Here is a 17,129-nt window from a genome sequence, read left to right on the forward strand (position 1 = left end):
AAAATGAAGGGGTGGGGGTGAGAGTGTGATGGGGAAGGGGGAAAGAGGGGGTAGAGAGGGATGTGGGGAGAGATGAGGAGGGATGAGACAATGAGAAGGGAGAGCATCAGGGAGAGGGGAGGAGGGATGAGACAATGAGAAGGGAGAGGGAGAGCATCAGGGAGAGAGAGGGAGAGCATCAGGGAGAGGGAGGGAGAGCATCAGGGAGAGGGGAGGAGGGAGAGAGAGGGAGAGCATCAGGGAGGAGGGAGAGCATCAGGAGGAGGGAGAGCATCAGGGAGGAGGGAGAGAGAGGGAGAGCATCAGGAGGAGGGAGAGCATCAGGGAGGAGGGAGAGCATCAGTGAGGAGGGAGAGCATCAGGGAGAGAGAAGGAGGAGGGAGAGCATCAGGGACAGCATCAGGGAGAGGGAGGCGGGAGAGCATCAGGGAGAGGGAGGCGGGAGAGCATCAGGTGTAACAGTATAACTTTAAACCGTCCCCTCGCCCCGACACGGGCGCGAACCAGGGACCTTCTGCACACATCAACAACTGACACCCACGAAGCGTCGTTACCCATCGCTCCACAAAAGCCGCGGCCCTTGCAGAGCAAGGGGAAACCCTACTTAAGTCTCAGAGCAAGTGACGTAACTGATTGAAACGCTAGTAGCGCGTACCCGCTAACTAGCTAGCCATTTCACATCCGTTACACTCACCCCCCTTTCAACCTCCTCCTTTTCCGCAGCAACCAGTGATCCGGGTCACGGCACCAATGTAACAGTATAACTTTAAACCGTCCCCTCGCCCCGACACGGGCGCGAACCAGGGACCTTCTGCACACATCAACAACTGACACCCACGAAGCGTCGTTACCCATCGCTCCACAAAAGCCGCGGCCCTTGCAGAGCAAGGGGAAACCCTACTTAAGTCTCAGAGCAAGTGACGTAACTGATTGAAACGCTAGTAGCGCGTACCCGCTAACTAGCTAGCCATTTCACATCCGTTACACAGGGAGAGGGAGGCGGGAGAGCATCAGGGAGAGGGAGGCGGGAGAGCATCAGGGAGAGAGAGGGAGAGAATCAGGGAGAGAGAGGGAGAAGGGAGAGAGAGGGAGGAGCCAATGAGAAGGGAGAGCATCAGTTATACTTTTTTCATCCAATTAATAAAGGTCCAATAGTTTGCCTGAGAAAATGGTTAAGCCCACTATCAAAGTAGAACGAAACAAACACAATTGGTTTGTTAAACGTTGTGGGAACGTATGTTTTTGTTTTGATGTTGGTTGTGGTAACGAAGGCCTACGTTTCCTGACCAGTAAAAGGGGAAGTTTATGTTTTGAGAGCAGAAGTGAACATTTTGCCTCTTCTGGGTATTTCTATTTTTAGGTTGCAGGGAGGTTCTGAGAACGTTTTACTCTGATTCCTTGAACGTTTCACTGGGAGGTTATATTAAAGCTCTTAGAACGGAAATTATAGTTTTTTTCTCTTTTCGAAACGTGTTTTAATAAAGCTTTCAATAACGTTGCAAGCTTGTTTTGGGTAAACTTTTTTTTTTATATCCAAGCACAAATAGGACACATGGAGATTAATTTCCTTATGCATTAAACACGCAAACACATTTATTTTGTATTGTGACATGGCATCAGTGTGATTTAAACCTAGAATGTTTTGTACACTGTGCCACCCGGACGGAAGCTAAAATACAACAGAGCCGCTGGAAAACATGTGGCGAGACAGAATGTGGCGAGACAGCATTTGCCAGGCCAGTAACTTCTCAGCGCATTTTTGCATTCCAGTTTAACATTTAGCTCTTTTGTCAGTCTACCATTGATGACGACACGCAGAAAAGTCATGCTGTTCCTATTTGAGCATTATGATTGGCCGTTCATTCAAGCGCCACTACGCTCCTGCGCGTTACAACTTCTCGACTAAGTACAGTACAGAAGTTGATACATACGTAAAAATAAAAAATAAGCACCAATTTACTCGCTAAGCTTATTTATTTTAGGGAAAGTGATTTACAAAAGTAAACCTTCAATATTGAACATGCTAGCAATATGATAGCTACTGTTGATCATCTGCAAGAATACATTTACAAAAATACACTTTAGCATTTGTTTTGGCTAACGGCTAGCCTACTGTAGCCAGCTATATATCTTGTTTGGAACACAATTGTCTTAAAGGGGCAGCATCCTATTTTGAGATGTAAAAAAACGTTATGTTGGTTCTCCGAACATTATGTGCTAGCTTCTGGGAAGCCATGCGACCACAGAAGGTCTGATATAAGAGAGACCAATTTAGGATACATATCTGGAATACCAAGACCTGTGTGGGTTGCAGTCTGTAGTCTGTGTAGTCTATACAGTCTGCAGTCTGTGTGTCTCCCTATATGTGTTGCAGTCTGTGTGTGTTGCAGTCTGGTAGCCGACACACTAATACTCCTATGACAGGATGTTTTAAGCAGCTCAATCCACAACTAAGTCTAACCACCTGACACAGGGTCACACACTATGAGAGAGAGAGAGAGAGAGAGAGAGGGAGGAAAAGAGAGAGACAGAGAGGAAAAGAGAGGTACAGGGAGGAAAAGAGAGAGACAGAGGGAGGGATAGAGGGAAAGAGAGGTAGAGAGAGAGACAGAGGGAGGGATAGAGGGAAAGAGAGGTAGAGAGAGAGACAGAGGGAGGGATAGAGGGAAAGAGAGGTAGAGAGAGAGACAGAGAGAGAGGTGTTCATCATCCTGTCATGGGGAAAAAACACAGTTACACCCCATTTTACCATCTTCAATCCTTTTATTTTCCCCTTTTTATCACTCCGTTTCCCCCATTTATTCAACCCTTCATTTATTACAGTGATTATGTCATAACATCAAAAGTGTGTAATAGCATCAGAAATCATCAAAAAAAGTTGAGGCACAGATCTTGTAATATACTGTATAAACTAATCACATAATAAACCATAGAAATAGAATTAATAGAATTACTATTCTCAATTCTAGTATTTCTATTTCTATGTTAAAACGCTGGAATGCGCATCACAGATTAACAATGTTCATATAAACCTCAAGACATACAAAGATCATAAACACACATATACATATACATACATACACATACATACACATATATATATACACACATATATACATACATACACATATATACATACATATATATATATACACATATACACATATATATATATATATATACATACACATATATATACACACACATACACATATATACATACATATACATATACACATATATACATACATACACATATATACATACATACACATATATATACATACATACACATATATACATACATACACATATATATATATATATATATATATATATATATATATACACACATAAATATATATACACATATATATATATACATACACATATATATATACATATATATATACTGTACATACATACACATATACACATACATACACATATATACATACATACACACATACATATGTGTGTTTATGTATCTTACTCTTAACAACGACAACAAAACAACAGTATAGTAAACAAGTAAACAAAAAGCATATTCGATATTATGAATGAATGTATAGAAGAATTTGACCATAGAGCCATTTCCAGAGATCTTTATGGTTTTGGACTGGATAGAGCAGATCTGGGTTCAAACAGATATAGTCAGAGGAATAAACTTGGATATAACCTGTTTTAGCATGGACATTGCCAGTGAGGGTTTCCACCATTTTAAAGTAGTCGACTGGGTGGGGATTCTAATGGGTTGGGAGCAATCAGCCATCTTCTTTTTCAAATTGCGTGCCATGGTTATATAAATGACTTTAATCTATATCACCGCCAACTTGTGGCGCTGATAAGTTAATGACACACGTGATTTGGTTCAGGACTACAGCACTGCAGGTCGAGGTAAATCACAACTATTAGCATAGAAATGGAGATAGCGTCAATGGCGCTGCCCATTCTAGATGCAAAGAGGAGACCTCTTTCCATCTCTATGGCCTCACATGCTATTTGAAATCATTTCAAATACTTTCTGTGTTTAAACTCAGTTGTAATGGCACTGCTATAATAGTCTGGCAGTCCAGACGAGCAAAAAACAAACCGCTAAATACTATTTGAACCCAGATGTGGTATTGAGTAACACAGCCAATAAGAGCCAGCGAACTATTGCGACCAACAACCAGAGACAGATTCAGGGCAGAACACATTGTGCAGTAGTTAGTAATAGTATAGCATGTGTATACCTCTCCATTAAAACACGTTTACAATTAGTCCAATGTATGTATTTATACTAGTGACATATTTGACATTTTATTCGTCAGCTCATTGTGTGTGTTCCTGCATCCGTTGCAGTGTGTGTGTGTGTGTGTGTGTCCCTTGCAGGTTTGTGTGTGTGTCCTCTCCTCAGCCCATTGTGTGTGTGTGTGTGTGTGTGTGTGTGTGTGTGTGTGTGTCCTCTCCTCAGCCCATTGGACAGCCAGGCAGCCTAAAACTATCTGGAACAGGGCTGTCTAGTTTACAGATAATCTTGTAGATGGATTTTTTCCAGCACGGGTCACTATCTCTTCCAGTCTGTATCGCCGTGTAGAACTCTCTCAGTGCTAACTCTGCTATCTCCACAAACCTGTCAGGAATCTAGAGAGAGAGAGAGGAGGAGGAAGGAGGGGGGAGGAGAGGGAGGGTGAGAGAGAAGGAGAGGGAGGGTGAGAGAGAAAGAGGAAGGAGAAAGGGAGTGAGGAGGAGGGAGGGGGGAAGGAGGAGAGAGAGAAAGAGGAAGGAGAAAGGGAGTGAGGAGGAGGAAGGAGGGGGGAGGAGGAGAGAGAGAGCGAGAGGAGGAAGGAGGGGGGAGGAGAGGGAGGGAGCGAGAGGAGGAAGGAGGGGGGAGGAGAGGGAGGGTGAGAGAGAAGGAAGGAGGAGAGGGAGGATGAGAGAGAGACGTTCAATATGCATGTATAAGAGAGATACACAGACAGATAGCTGTCTACACTCCTTACACTTACTTGGTAGTCGTTGCTCTTGTTATAATGCATGTTCAGTATGCGATAGAGCTCAGTGTCCCGGCCCAGGCGTAGGGGGGTCTCTCTGCTATCTCCCCCCAGGCAGGGTGCACCGTCGCGGGCAGCCTGCCTGGCGAAGCGCTCCATCTGGATGTAGAAGAACTCACGGAAGTTACTGAACCACTTGATGAGCTGGGAGGTCACGCAGCGGTTGAACTACAGGTGGGAAAGAGAGATGGAGAGAGAGAGGAGAGAGAGAGAAAGAGAAATGTCCAGAGGTAACTTTGATACAGTTTTATTGTATCAGTCAGTGTTGTTGTAGTTGATTATAGTTTCACTAGAGGGCGCACTGGTACCTTGACATCAGGGAAGTACACTGACTGTACAAAATATTAGGAACACCTGCTCTTTCCATGACAGACTGACCCGGTGAATCTAGGTGAAAGCTACGATCCCTTATTGATGTCACTTCAATCAGTGTAAATGAAGGGGAGGAGACAGGTTAAAGAAAGACTTTTAAGCGTTGAGACATGGATTGTGTATGTGTGCCATTCAGAGGGTGAATGAGCAAGACAAAATATACCCTTTAACAGGGTATGTTCGTAGGTGCCAGGTGCACCGGTTTGTGTCAAGAACTGCAACACTGCTGGGTTTTTCACGCTCAACAGTTTCCTGTGTGTATCAAGAATGGTCCACCACCCAAAGGACATCCAGCTGTGGGAAGCGTTGGAGTCAACATGGGCCAGCATCCCTGTGGAATGCCTTCAACACCTTGTAGAGTCCATGTGTGTGTTTGTGTAATACAATACCTTGACATCAGGGAAGTAAGTCTTGAGCGTGTTAGAGCTGTGTGTGTGTAATACCTTGACATCAGGGAAGTAAGTCTTGAGCGTGTTAGAGCTGTGTGTGTGTAATACCTTGACATCAGGGAAGTAAGTCTTGAGTGTGTTAGAGCTGGGGTATCGAGCATAGAAGAACATTAGCTTGGCTTTCTTCAGATGACAGGGAGACAAACCCTCCTGAGAGTAACCATAGTTAAGGAGCAGTACGGAGATCACACACACACACACACACACACACACACACACACACACACACACACACACACACACACACACACACACACACACACACACACACACACACACACACACACACACACACACAACACTTTTTCTCACTCCACTCCTCCAAAAAAAAGGATATTGAACCCGGACCGAGGTACATCCCAGAATCCATCCCACCGTCCCTTCCTCCTCCTCTCATCCCTCCATCCCTCTCATGATGATGTTGCAGCCCTCCATCCAGCCGATCCATCACAGCAAGGGGAGGGAAGGAGGGATGAGAGGAAGAGGAGGAGGGGGTGAGGTGGCGGGGGAAAGGGTTCCCCTCCATGTAAGCATCAGAGTTCATAACGCCCCCTTTGTGGAGAGGATGAAGGTGAGAGAGAGAACGAGTGAAGAGCTGTTGCATGGTGTAGTGGAGGAGGGGGAGGGGGAGCGGGCAGGAGGAGGGTGCGAGGAAGGGGGAGGAGTCCTTATGACGAGAGTTGGGGGGGAGGAGGGCGGGGTGGGTGTGGTGGTGAGGGGGGTGAGGCTGGCAGAGAGGGGGGAAGGGGTGAGGAGGGAGAAGAGGGTTTTTAGTTCGGTTGTTAGGGTGGTTGTTGGGGGGTAGAAGATGGTTTCGGCGGTTGTCGGGGCGACGGGTAATCAACGGCAATGCTTCAGATTGTTCCTGGTGGGGGTGGGGGGGCGGAGCTCTGTTTGAGTGGGGAGGTTGGTCGTGTGTTGCTGAACCTCCCCCCCGTCCTCCCCCCCGTCTCTCTCTCAGGGCTGCCCACACTCCTCCTCCGCCTCCTCCCTCGTTCCCTGCCTCTCCGGGTGACAGGGTGGAAGGATGAATGGAGGGAGGTAGAGGTTCGTTTTGGGTGTATAGACGGAGGACCCTATCGATGACTCGAGCTACAGCGCTTCCCAGTTCCTGTTTCAAAGCTTGGGCAAACTTCTGCTCCCCTCCAAAACGCTCCCACTCCCCCCTCACCACCCCACACCCCATCCACACTGCCGCCCTCTTCAGAACCCCCTCCAAAAACACTGCACCTCCTCCATTCACGTTGCTCTGTTCTTCACTCCTTTTCTCGTGATCCCTGGCTTTTCCTTGGAAATGGGGAGAAGAGGGGATGAAGGGCAGAGAGAGATCATCTATTTCTCCCACCTCCTCTTCCACTTCTTCTTCAGTGATCCCTTTTGCCGTCTCCTCCTCCTCTTTGTACATCTCTCCGTCACCATCCTCCTCCTGCTCTCCTCCACTCCACCTCCTCTCCTCCTCCTCTTTGTACATCTCTCCGTCACCATCCTCCTCCTGCTCTCCTCCGCTCCACCTCCTCTCCTCCTCCTGAGTGGATCTCTCTCCGAATGCTTTCCATACTTTCTCCTGCAAGGCCTTCAGTCTTCCTCTCGCCTCTTCCAACTGTTCCTTCAGCTCCTCTCTCTCCCTTCTCCTCCCCTCCCTCCCTTTCTCCCTGTTCCCCCTCTCCGCACTCCTCCTCCCTTTCTCCTCCTCTTCTTCTTCTTCCTCTAAGCCTATCTCTCCATCTCCTTTAACTAGACTCTCCAGTCTCAATCGCTTCACTCTCATGTCATAACTCCAGTCGCCGCTCAGCCTCTTCCCCCCCACCCCTACCAACCGTCCACCCATCCCCTCCTCTTCTTCCTCTTCCTCCATCCCTTCCTCTTCCCTGTTATATCTGTCTAGGTGTAATTGCCCCCTGGACCTCATGGGGGCTCCACCAGGCTGCAGCAGGTGGTGGATGAGGGGGTAGGGCGGTTGGGAGGAGGGGTTGGCTCCAGGGTAGGGTGCACCGTGTCCCCCTCCAGAGGGTGTGAGGTGTCTGGCGAGGTCAAGGGCAGTGGAGGGGTTAGGGTACGGGTCAAAGGGAGAAATCAGGGAGGACTGACGACCAAACAGATCAGAAGGGGAATCCATGGAACCTTCTCTTCTCCTCGTCGATGACTGTTTCTAGAAAGAGAGAAAATATGAAACTGGTTAGAAAATCAAGTTTGTGTTTAAAGTGATAGAAACCCATTGTGACCTTTATACGCCCCATTTCAGGCACCTGGAACACTCAGGTGTGACAAACTGAATGTTTCAGAGAAATGCCCACTAAACCCATAAACTCACTTCAGTGGAGTACGGCTGTAAAGTGAGACGTTAGTCAGATCTCCCTCTATAAATTCTGTTTATTCAGATGTTTTAACCTCTCTCCTGCTCATCCTACATGTGCACACACACACACACACACACACACACACACACACACACACACACACACACGACAGAGAGAGCTGACAACAGTGGAGGTAGAGAGGTAGCAGTGTGAAAGCAGTAGTCCTACTTGACAGTGATAACAACACACACACACACCCACACACACTTCACTGTACTTCTATCACATATAGACAAACATGCCGGACAGGCAGGCAGGAAGAGACAGGCAGGCAGGAAGAGACAGGCAGGCAGAAAGAGACAGGCAAGCAGGAAGAGACAGGCAAGCAGGAAGAGACAGGCAGGCAGAAAGAGACAGACAGGCAGGCAGAAAGAGACAGACAGGCAGGCAGACACACACACACACACACACAGAGAGACAGACAGACAGACAAAAGAGAAACATTTTAAATAGGATTTGAATCTAGCTATAATCCATAAATTAATTCAACTAAGTGTGTGGCAGTTTAACCCTACAGTGAGCAGGTCACATCAGTCACCATGGTAGGGGTTTATTATAATTCCGTTGAAACATTAACTATATAATCCAACAGTTTAAAAATATGTAAATATCAATTAATCAAATTCGATCTCTTTTCACAGTTGTGTTCGTTTGGGTGTCACTGACTAGGCTAATACCTATTGATCTTGGGTCCATAAAATGGGGTAGAAGTCGTCATTGTAAATAACTATTTGTTCTTAACTGACTTGCCTAGTTAAATAAAAGGTTAAATAAAAAATTAAAATACATTTAATAAAAGTCTGTACATTGCAATATTAATGTCCAATACGTACAAATAGACTGACTGGGGAGGTGATTTCCAGCAATATGAGCTACAATGCTAATATCAGCTACACTGCTAATATGAGCTACAATGCTAATATGAGCTACAATGCTAATATGAGCTACAATGCTAATATCAGCTACACTGCTAATATCAGCTACACTGCTAATATCAGCTACAATGCTAATATCAGCTACAATGCTAATATCAGCTACAATTCTAACCCATTGACCTTGGTTCCATGAAATGGAGTAAGGCTGTACAGTGCATACAGTATGCCCCTAATGCAATTCCTTTGCCTAGTTAAATAGGTTAAATAAAAATAATATACAATTATTAGGTCTAATACATCCACAGTGCGTTTAACTGATTTGTCCCTTTTTTTTGTCAAATTAAATTGTGTTTTGTTCGATTCATATAGCAACACTCCAGACGTGTTATCTAGTCCAAATATGGCATGATTCCACTATTTGTATCCGTTTCAGTGCCGTACGTTTATTTTGAAGGCGAACCGAATATTCCACTATTGTGGCTATCTTCACATAGACCTGTGGCAGTGCTGGCCGCTGCTGAGAACGACGTATCTCCAGATGACCAGTTTCCACGTGTGGATGCATGCATCGACAACTTGTGTCAGCTAGCTGCTACTGTTCCTAGGCCGTTATAAGAATTTGTTCTTAACTAGGCAAGGAATTTACCTTAAATAAAATGTTAAAAACTTCTGGGGGAAAGCTAAAGTTAACTTACTCCCACCATCAGAGCTCGCCTTGTGGACTGTAACAGTAGCAAGGTTTTTAGAAAATAACTAGCTATATAACTGGTAGCTATATTTTAAAGACTAGCAGCTAGTTACTGACTATTGAACATGTTTTGTCAAACTACTTTGTTCCCCTGCCTGTTTGATTAATTGGTGACAGAAAATTGGCCAGAAAAATGTCCCTCCTAATGTCACTGCAAATAGGCTTCGTTGTTTTCATATAATTTGGTTGATTAGGCTTGTGCGTATTTACAATAGTGTTTCATTAGCTAACTGGCTAAATTACTAAATAAGGTAATTCTTATTCAAGTTGTTGTTTTTGTTGCATTTCAGGTGGAGTAGCATTGCTGGCTGACAGGCCAGGGCCCATATTCACAAAGTATTTCAGAGTAGAAGTACTGATTTTAGGATCCATTTTTTTTGCCTAGACTGTCTTGAGTGCAATTCAATTACATTGACACGGTGGAGGTTATTCTAGGACCTGGAAAAAGCTATTTCAACTCTGGGACGTTTTGTGAATATGGGCTCTGGAAGAAAGCTGTTGACCAATACCTTACAGAGTAGTCCTTTCACCCCAGAATCCCACAGCAGGGGGTAGGCAACCCTGTTCCCGGAGTGCCACGGGTACTGCAGGATTTTGGCAACAGGGTGCGTTCAGTTCGATTAATCGTTTGCTACTTTACATAACGGTTTGTACTGAACGACACGTTTTCCCCCCAAAAACGTTCTTGGAACAGAATTTGAGACACGTTTTCTCCGTTCGGTGGGAGTGCCAGGGTGTGGCTTGAAGCAATGAGTGGTGTATTTTAAAAAGGGCAGCGGTGCAAATTTAAGACCCCACAAACCCAACCACTGACCAAGTTGTTTCAACTGGTCATCAGTACAGTTTCATCAATTGAACGTTCCATTATGTTCTGTACTGAACGCAGCCCTGACCAACTGTGCTAATGGATCAGTTCAGTGATTTCCTAAATTCAACACACACAAAAAGATGAAGTGCCTGTGGCAATCCATGCCCCATTGTCGCCTACCCGATCCTCAGAGGTATTACAGTCAATGCTTATGAACTGAATATTGTACGTGAATTTCCATATAGCAACGACACTCACAAAAAGATTGAATCGTTCAGCAACATGTGCAGTAAACGCTAACATGTCTTAGGTGATGAAAGGTAAACGATGTATCAGACGACTGCATGCTGTTAAACGGGCCTGGATGGTGACATCGTCAAGCTGCCTGGCTGAAGTCTGTGGCCTTCAGTGGTACCCGGAAACGAGAGCCTTACTTGGGGAGTACAGCAGTAGTCTCTCTGTCTCGCAGCCATTCTATCAACATGTATTGTATGTAACCACTCACATTCATACCAACAGCTGCGGACACAATCACTGACTTATGGTCACTTTGTCTACTTGTACCATTCTTCAATCTTGTCTGGGATATATATATATTTTAGTTGACAAGCCTGTGTTGATGTGTCGGATATACATGAATAAAAATGAATTTACCCTGGACATGAGACTTGAATTTACTTTAGACCTTTTGAAATCACAAGCTCTTATACCACAGAAGTTAGAAAACGTTTTTATAATTAACAATTAAAAAAACGAGTTGTTTACACAACATTTTTTGACTGTGGCCTTTGAAAGCAGTGACAGTTGCATCTTTCCTCGAAACAGTCTGTTGCTAGCTGACGACAGGTTGGTAGGTTTGTTGATGTGTCGCTAGCTGACAACAGGGTGGTAGGTTTGTTGTGTTGCTAGCTGACAACAGGGTGGTAGGTTTGTTGATGTGTTGCTAGCTGACAACAGGGTGGTAGGTGTGTTGTGTTGCTAGCTGACAACAGGGTGGTAGGTGTGTTGTGTTGCTAGCTGACAACAGGTTGGTAGGTTTGTTGATGTGTTGCTAGCTGACAACAGGGTGGTAGGTGTGTTGTGTTGCTAGCTGACAACAGGTTGGTAGGTTTGTTGATGTGTTGCTAGCTGACAACAGGGTGGTAGGTGTGTTGTGTTGCTAGCTGACAACAGGGTGGTAGGTGTGTTGTGTTGCTAGCTGACAACAGGGTGGTAGGTGTGTTGTGTTGCTAGCTGACAACAGGGTGGTAGGTTTGTTGATGTGTTGCTAGCTGACAACAGGGTGGTAGGTTTGTTGATGTGTTGCTAGCTGACAACAGGTTGGTAGGTTTATTGTTGTGTTGCTAGCTGACAACAGGGTGGTAGGTTTGTTGATGTGTTGCTAGCTGACAACAGGGTGGTAGGTTTATTGTTGTGTTGCTAGCTGACAACAGGGTGGTAGGTTTGTTGATGTGTTGCTAGCTGACAACAGGGTGGTAGGTTTATTGTTGTGTTGCTAGCTGACAACAGGGTGGTAGGTTTGTTGATGTGTTGCTAGCTGACAACAGGGTGGTAGGTTTGTTGATGTGTCGCTAGCTGACAACAGGGTGGTAGGTTTGTTGATGTGTTGCTAGCTGACAACAGGTTGGTAGGTTTGTTGATGTGTTGCTAGCTGACGACAGGTTGGTAGGTTTGTTGATGTGTTGCTAGCTGACAACAGGGTGGTAGGTTTGTTGATGTGTTGCTAGCTGACGACAGGTTGGTAGGTTTGTTGATGTGTTGCTAGCTGACAACAGGGTGGTAGGTTTGTTGATGTGTTGCTAGCTGACAACAGGGTGGTAGGTTTGTTGATGTGTTGCTAGCTGACGACAGGTTGGTAGGTTTGTTGATGTGTTGCTAGCTGACGACAGGTTGGTAGGTTTGTTGATGTGTTGCTAGCTGACGACAGGTTGGTAGGTTTATTGATGTGTTGCTAGCTGACAACAGGGTGGTAGGTTTGTTGATGTGTTGCTAGCTGACGACAGGGTGGTAGGTTTGTTGATGTGTTGCTAGCTGACAACAGGTTGGTAGGTTTGTTGATGTGTTGCTAGCTGACAACAGGTTGGTAGGTTTGTTGATGTGTCGCTAGCTGACAACAGGGTGGTAGGTTTGTTGATGTGTTGCTAGCTGACAACAGGGTGGTAGGTTTGTTGATGTGTTGCTAGCTGACAACAGGGTGGTAGGTTTGTTGATGTGTTGCTAGCTGACAACAGGGTGGTAGGTGTGTTGATGTGTTGCTAGCTGACAACAGGGTGGTAGGTTTGTTGATGTGTCGCTAGCTGACAACAGGTTGGTAGGTTTGTTGATGTGTCGCTAGCTGACAACAGGGTGGTAGGTTTGTTGTTGTGTTGCTAGCTGACAACAGGTTGGTAGGTTTGTTGTGTTGATAGCTGACAACAGGGTGGTAGGTTTGTTGATGTGTTGCTAGCTGACAACAGGTTGGTAGGTTTGTTGTGTTGATAGCTGACAACAGGGTGGTAGGTTTGTTGTGTTGATAGCTGACAACAGGGTGGTAGGTTTGTTGATCTAGAGTTCCCACAGCCCAGCAGACTCACCTGGGGACAGAGGGATGGACACGTTAGTTTTTACTAAAAGTCTCAGGAGAGAACATGAGTTTTGGATCAAACACAATTCTACAGCTGTCCCTGGATAATATACTATGTCATCACACAGGCAGACTAACACAGTGAATTATTTCTTAATTTAACTAGACAAGTCAGTTAAAAACAGATTGTTATCTACAATGACGGCCTAGGAACAGTGGGTTTAACTGCCTTGTTCAGTGGGCAGAACGACAGATTTTTACCTTATCAGCTTGGGGATTCGATCTAGCAACCTTGCGGCTACTGGCCCAACACTCTAACCACTAGGCTACCTGCCGCCACAGTGAAGTAGGTTTACTAGGAGCACAGCTTATTTATCTGTGCTCTGGAGAAATCGCAGGTAGTGACTCTGGAGGTCCATGGACCAGTCTGTATCTAGCACCCGAAGAGAGACGGATAGAGGTCGCGCGTCTCCTAGAAAGAGACCCCTGCACTGGCACAGGGTCTCCTGCCTATTATCAAAAACTAATCAAATGTTATTTGTCATGCGTCAAATACAACAGGTGTAAACTTCACAGTGAAATGCTCACTCACGAGCCCTTTCCCAACAATGCAAAGGTAAAAAGTACTTGGCCGTACGCACCACCTTCTGGTCGGATGCCGAGCAGTTGCCACACCAAGCCGTGAGGCAGCCAGTCAAGACGCTCTCGATGGTGCAGCTGTAAAACTTTTTGAGGATCTGAGGTCCCGCGCCAAATCTTTTTAGCCTCCTGAGGGGGAAGAGGCGTTGTCGTGCCCTCTTCACGACTGCGCTGGTGTGTTTGGACCATGACAGGTCCTTAATGATGTGGACACCGAGGAACTTTTATGATGGCAATGTAAAGGAAAACAATACTATCATGACTTACTGTTGGAGTGCTCCGTGTTCCTGCTGGAAGCCTCAACCTGGATGCAGAGAAATCTCCTGCCTTAGATACGACCATACATCTCCACCAGGCTCCAAGAAATCATTCAATGTATAGCTTGCTAAGCTACTATTTATATTATGGCACCACGTCTCATCTCACTAACAATTGCTAAGGCGAACAGCAAATTCCACTATTGTGGCTAATCCTTATTGTGGCTAGCTTCACATAGGGGACTTCTTCCATCATGCTCTTCCTTATTTGACTGTGGTTAGCTGCACCCCAGGGGTGTGTCCTCAGTCCTCTGCTGTACTCCCTGTTCACACACACTGACTCTTAACACAGGGGCACCCCAGGGGTGTGTCCTCAGTCCTTTGCTGTACTCCCTGTTCACACACACTGACTCTTAACACAGGGGCACCCCAGGGGTGTGTCCTCAGTTCTCTGCTGTACTCCCTGTTCACCAACGACTGTGTAGTTTTGCACGCCACCAATTCCATCATCTAGTCTGCTGACGACACCACGGTTTTAGGCCTGATAACCAATAGATATTGGACTATAAATTGTGTCTTCCTGTATTATACGTGTGCTAAAATATGTATTATATTCTACTGAGCCATTTACTTTATGTTCGTATTCTTCTCTTTTATTCAGTATTGTTGTTGGATTGTCGAGAAGGAACCTGCAAGTAAGCATATCATTGGACCATGTATACCATGCGTATCCTGTAAATACGACTAATAAAACTTGACTAGCTAATGTGATCTAGCTAACCTGAGCGAGCCAACTGCTTCTGACACATGCCACGATCCTGCTTGCTTTACATCTGACATATATTTAGCTACCGTAGCTAGCTAGATAGTAATGTTTTATGATACTTGAAGTTTAGTTCATTATCTAGCTACCTAAGTATAAAATGTAGATTCTGACTGTAAAACACAGCTAGCTAGCTACCTAAGTGTAAAATGTTGAATCTGACTGTAAAACACAGCTAGCTAGCTAGCTACCTAAGTGTAAAATGTAGAGTCTGACTGTAAAACACAGCTAGCTAGCTACCTAAGTGTAAAATGTAGTCTGACTGTAAAACACAGCTAGCTAGCTACGCTAAGTGTAAAATGTAGTCTGACTGTAAAATGCAGCTAGCTAGCCAGCCAACTCAACTTTCAGTTGTAGCCAAGCTAGCTAGCTTGATACTCACTCAGTAACATTAGCTTACCGTGCTTTTCTGTCCAACTGGATATTTCTCTCACCAATCCCGGTCGACTCCTTCTCGCCTACTCCCCGTCTTCTTCTAGGTTCAAAACTCTATGGCTGTAGCCCGGTGCCTTATTGTCAAAATAAACCCACTCATAACACTGCTACCTGGTGTAGCTAGGCAATCAATGGCTCAGTGTTCCAAAGTTGTTCACCGGTTTCTACGTCAAGCAAGGACAATGTTCCATTTGTGTGTTTTCATGGTGCGTGTTCAGCACAGCAGCATAAAATAGATTTTATCTCCAATTTCTAATGTCGGAAAAAAGTGACACTGATACATGTATGCTCTACACATGATTGTTTTGGGGGGGTACTAATGTTAAACATGATCTTTAAATGTTGAACACCGTTATGTCATACTGAACGCAGCCCAGGCAAGTGCAACGGGCACTGTGGCATTGATCACCCAATGGTTTGTTAGATACCAGCCACATATGTTTGCGTGACACTCCCTCGTTATCATATTGGAGGAAGAAATAAAGATAATAAATCATATAAATTAATAGAACAAAAGAAACTGCTATTAATTATTCATCTGTATGCAGTCATTCGTCCATTTATTTATCTGTTTATATGAGCATTAATTTATGTATTTATCTATATGTGTGCTTTTATTTACTAGTTTATTTCTAATTATGTCAGGTTTAGTCCTCCATAATGAGCAGCTGGCACCTATTAATTGTCGGTGCACGTACAGTATGTCGCAGTTGATAATAGGCTAGGCTACATAAACATGGACGGACACGCGCGCACACACAGGTCAGTGCACTCACAGCAAAGGACATACGGAGTACAGTCAGTGTGACAAACCAAAAGTAGAATTGACTTTCGACAATAACTCACTCAATTGGATAATCACCCCCGCACGGAAACCGACTCTTCTCTCTCTCTCTCTCTCCGTGAGACCGTTAGAACCGGTTAGTTCTGAGGTGTTCTAATGTTCCTCTTCCCGTTTTATGTCTGCAACCGCTCCTCTCGTGCCCTTCTGTTTGCTCTGGTCAGTGCATCCGCTCCGTAGGAAAGCAAAGCCCTGCGCGCGGTGTTTCCTGTTATTGCTGCTCCTCGTTGTCACCCCTCTCTCTGTCTCTCCCTCTCTCTCTCTCTGTCTCTCTCTCTCTCCATATGTTCTTCCTATATCTCTCTGTCTATCTCTAGCTTCCTAACATACAGTATCTCCCTGTGACATCCTCGCACGCTTTGAAAAGGTGCGGGGATGGGAGGGCGGGCTCGCGAGCTGTTGTCCACTTCACCGCACGGTTGGCATGAACCGCCATGTTCCCTATCTCCTCTTTCTCTCTGTCCATTATGTAGACTAAAGTATAGCTACGTGATATAAAATGAACTAACGAATTGCGAAAACTTAAATTCACTGGGATTATATATATAGTACTATTGTGGCTGTAGGACTGAGGGTATATCCAGGGGGTAGTTAGTTACGTGGGGCAACTAAACTTCATACTCACTCTCCACGTGGGTAGATATCCCAGTAGTGGAATCCTGGCTCCTGTCCTATCACAGAGCAGAGTTCACGTTCCCTAGGTCTCTCATTGGCTCTATAGAACGACCATTATAAACACTTGGTTTAGACAATCGTTTGACAGATTTATATCAGTCCCAAATGACACCCTGAGTTTAGGGCCCCGGTCAAGGAAATAGGTTGTGATTTGGGACAAACATACTAACTGACAGCCGAAACTCGTAGCCTCGCTTGAAGGAGTCAAATATTAACTTTTTTTTTTGGTTATCTCTAGAAGAAAAACATTG

General features: G+C 45.1%; 1 protein-coding gene across 3 annotated transcripts; it reads right to left on the reverse strand.

Annotated features, from left to right (window-relative positions):
* Positions 1 to 2,750: 2,750 nt before the first annotated feature.
* On the reverse strand, positions 2,751 to 16,838 carry LOC139534725 (prospero homeobox protein 1-like). Of its 3 annotated transcripts, XM_071334124.1 has the most exons (6): positions 16,209 to 16,838; positions 7,369 to 8,006; positions 6,195 to 7,302; positions 5,798 to 6,013; positions 4,992 to 5,204; positions 2,751 to 4,626 (listed from the first exon to the last, which is right to left on the reverse strand). In XM_071334124.1, exons 2-6 carry the CDS (start codon positions 7,971 to 7,973, stop codon positions 4,453 to 4,455), a joined length of 2,316 nt encoding a protein of 771 aa, XP_071190225.1. In that variant the 5' UTR covers positions 7,974 to 8,006; positions 16,209 to 16,838; the 3' UTR covers positions 2,751 to 4,452. The 3 variants fall into 3 exon arrangements, with proteins under 3 accessions (XP_071190225.1, XP_071190226.1, XP_071190224.1); XM_071334125.1 differs by having other exon boundaries at positions 5,906 to 6,013; positions 6,195 to 8,006; XM_071334123.1 differs by having other exon boundaries at positions 6,195 to 8,006.
* Between the last annotated feature and the right edge of the window lie 291 nt (positions 16,839 to 17,129).

The sequence above is a fragment of the Salvelinus alpinus genome, chromosome 11 (genome assembly GCF_045679555.1).
Source record: "Salvelinus alpinus chromosome 11, SLU_Salpinus.1, whole genome shotgun sequence".
NCBI classification, from domain to species: domain Eukaryota; kingdom Metazoa; phylum Chordata; class Actinopteri; order Salmoniformes; family Salmonidae; genus Salvelinus; species Salvelinus alpinus.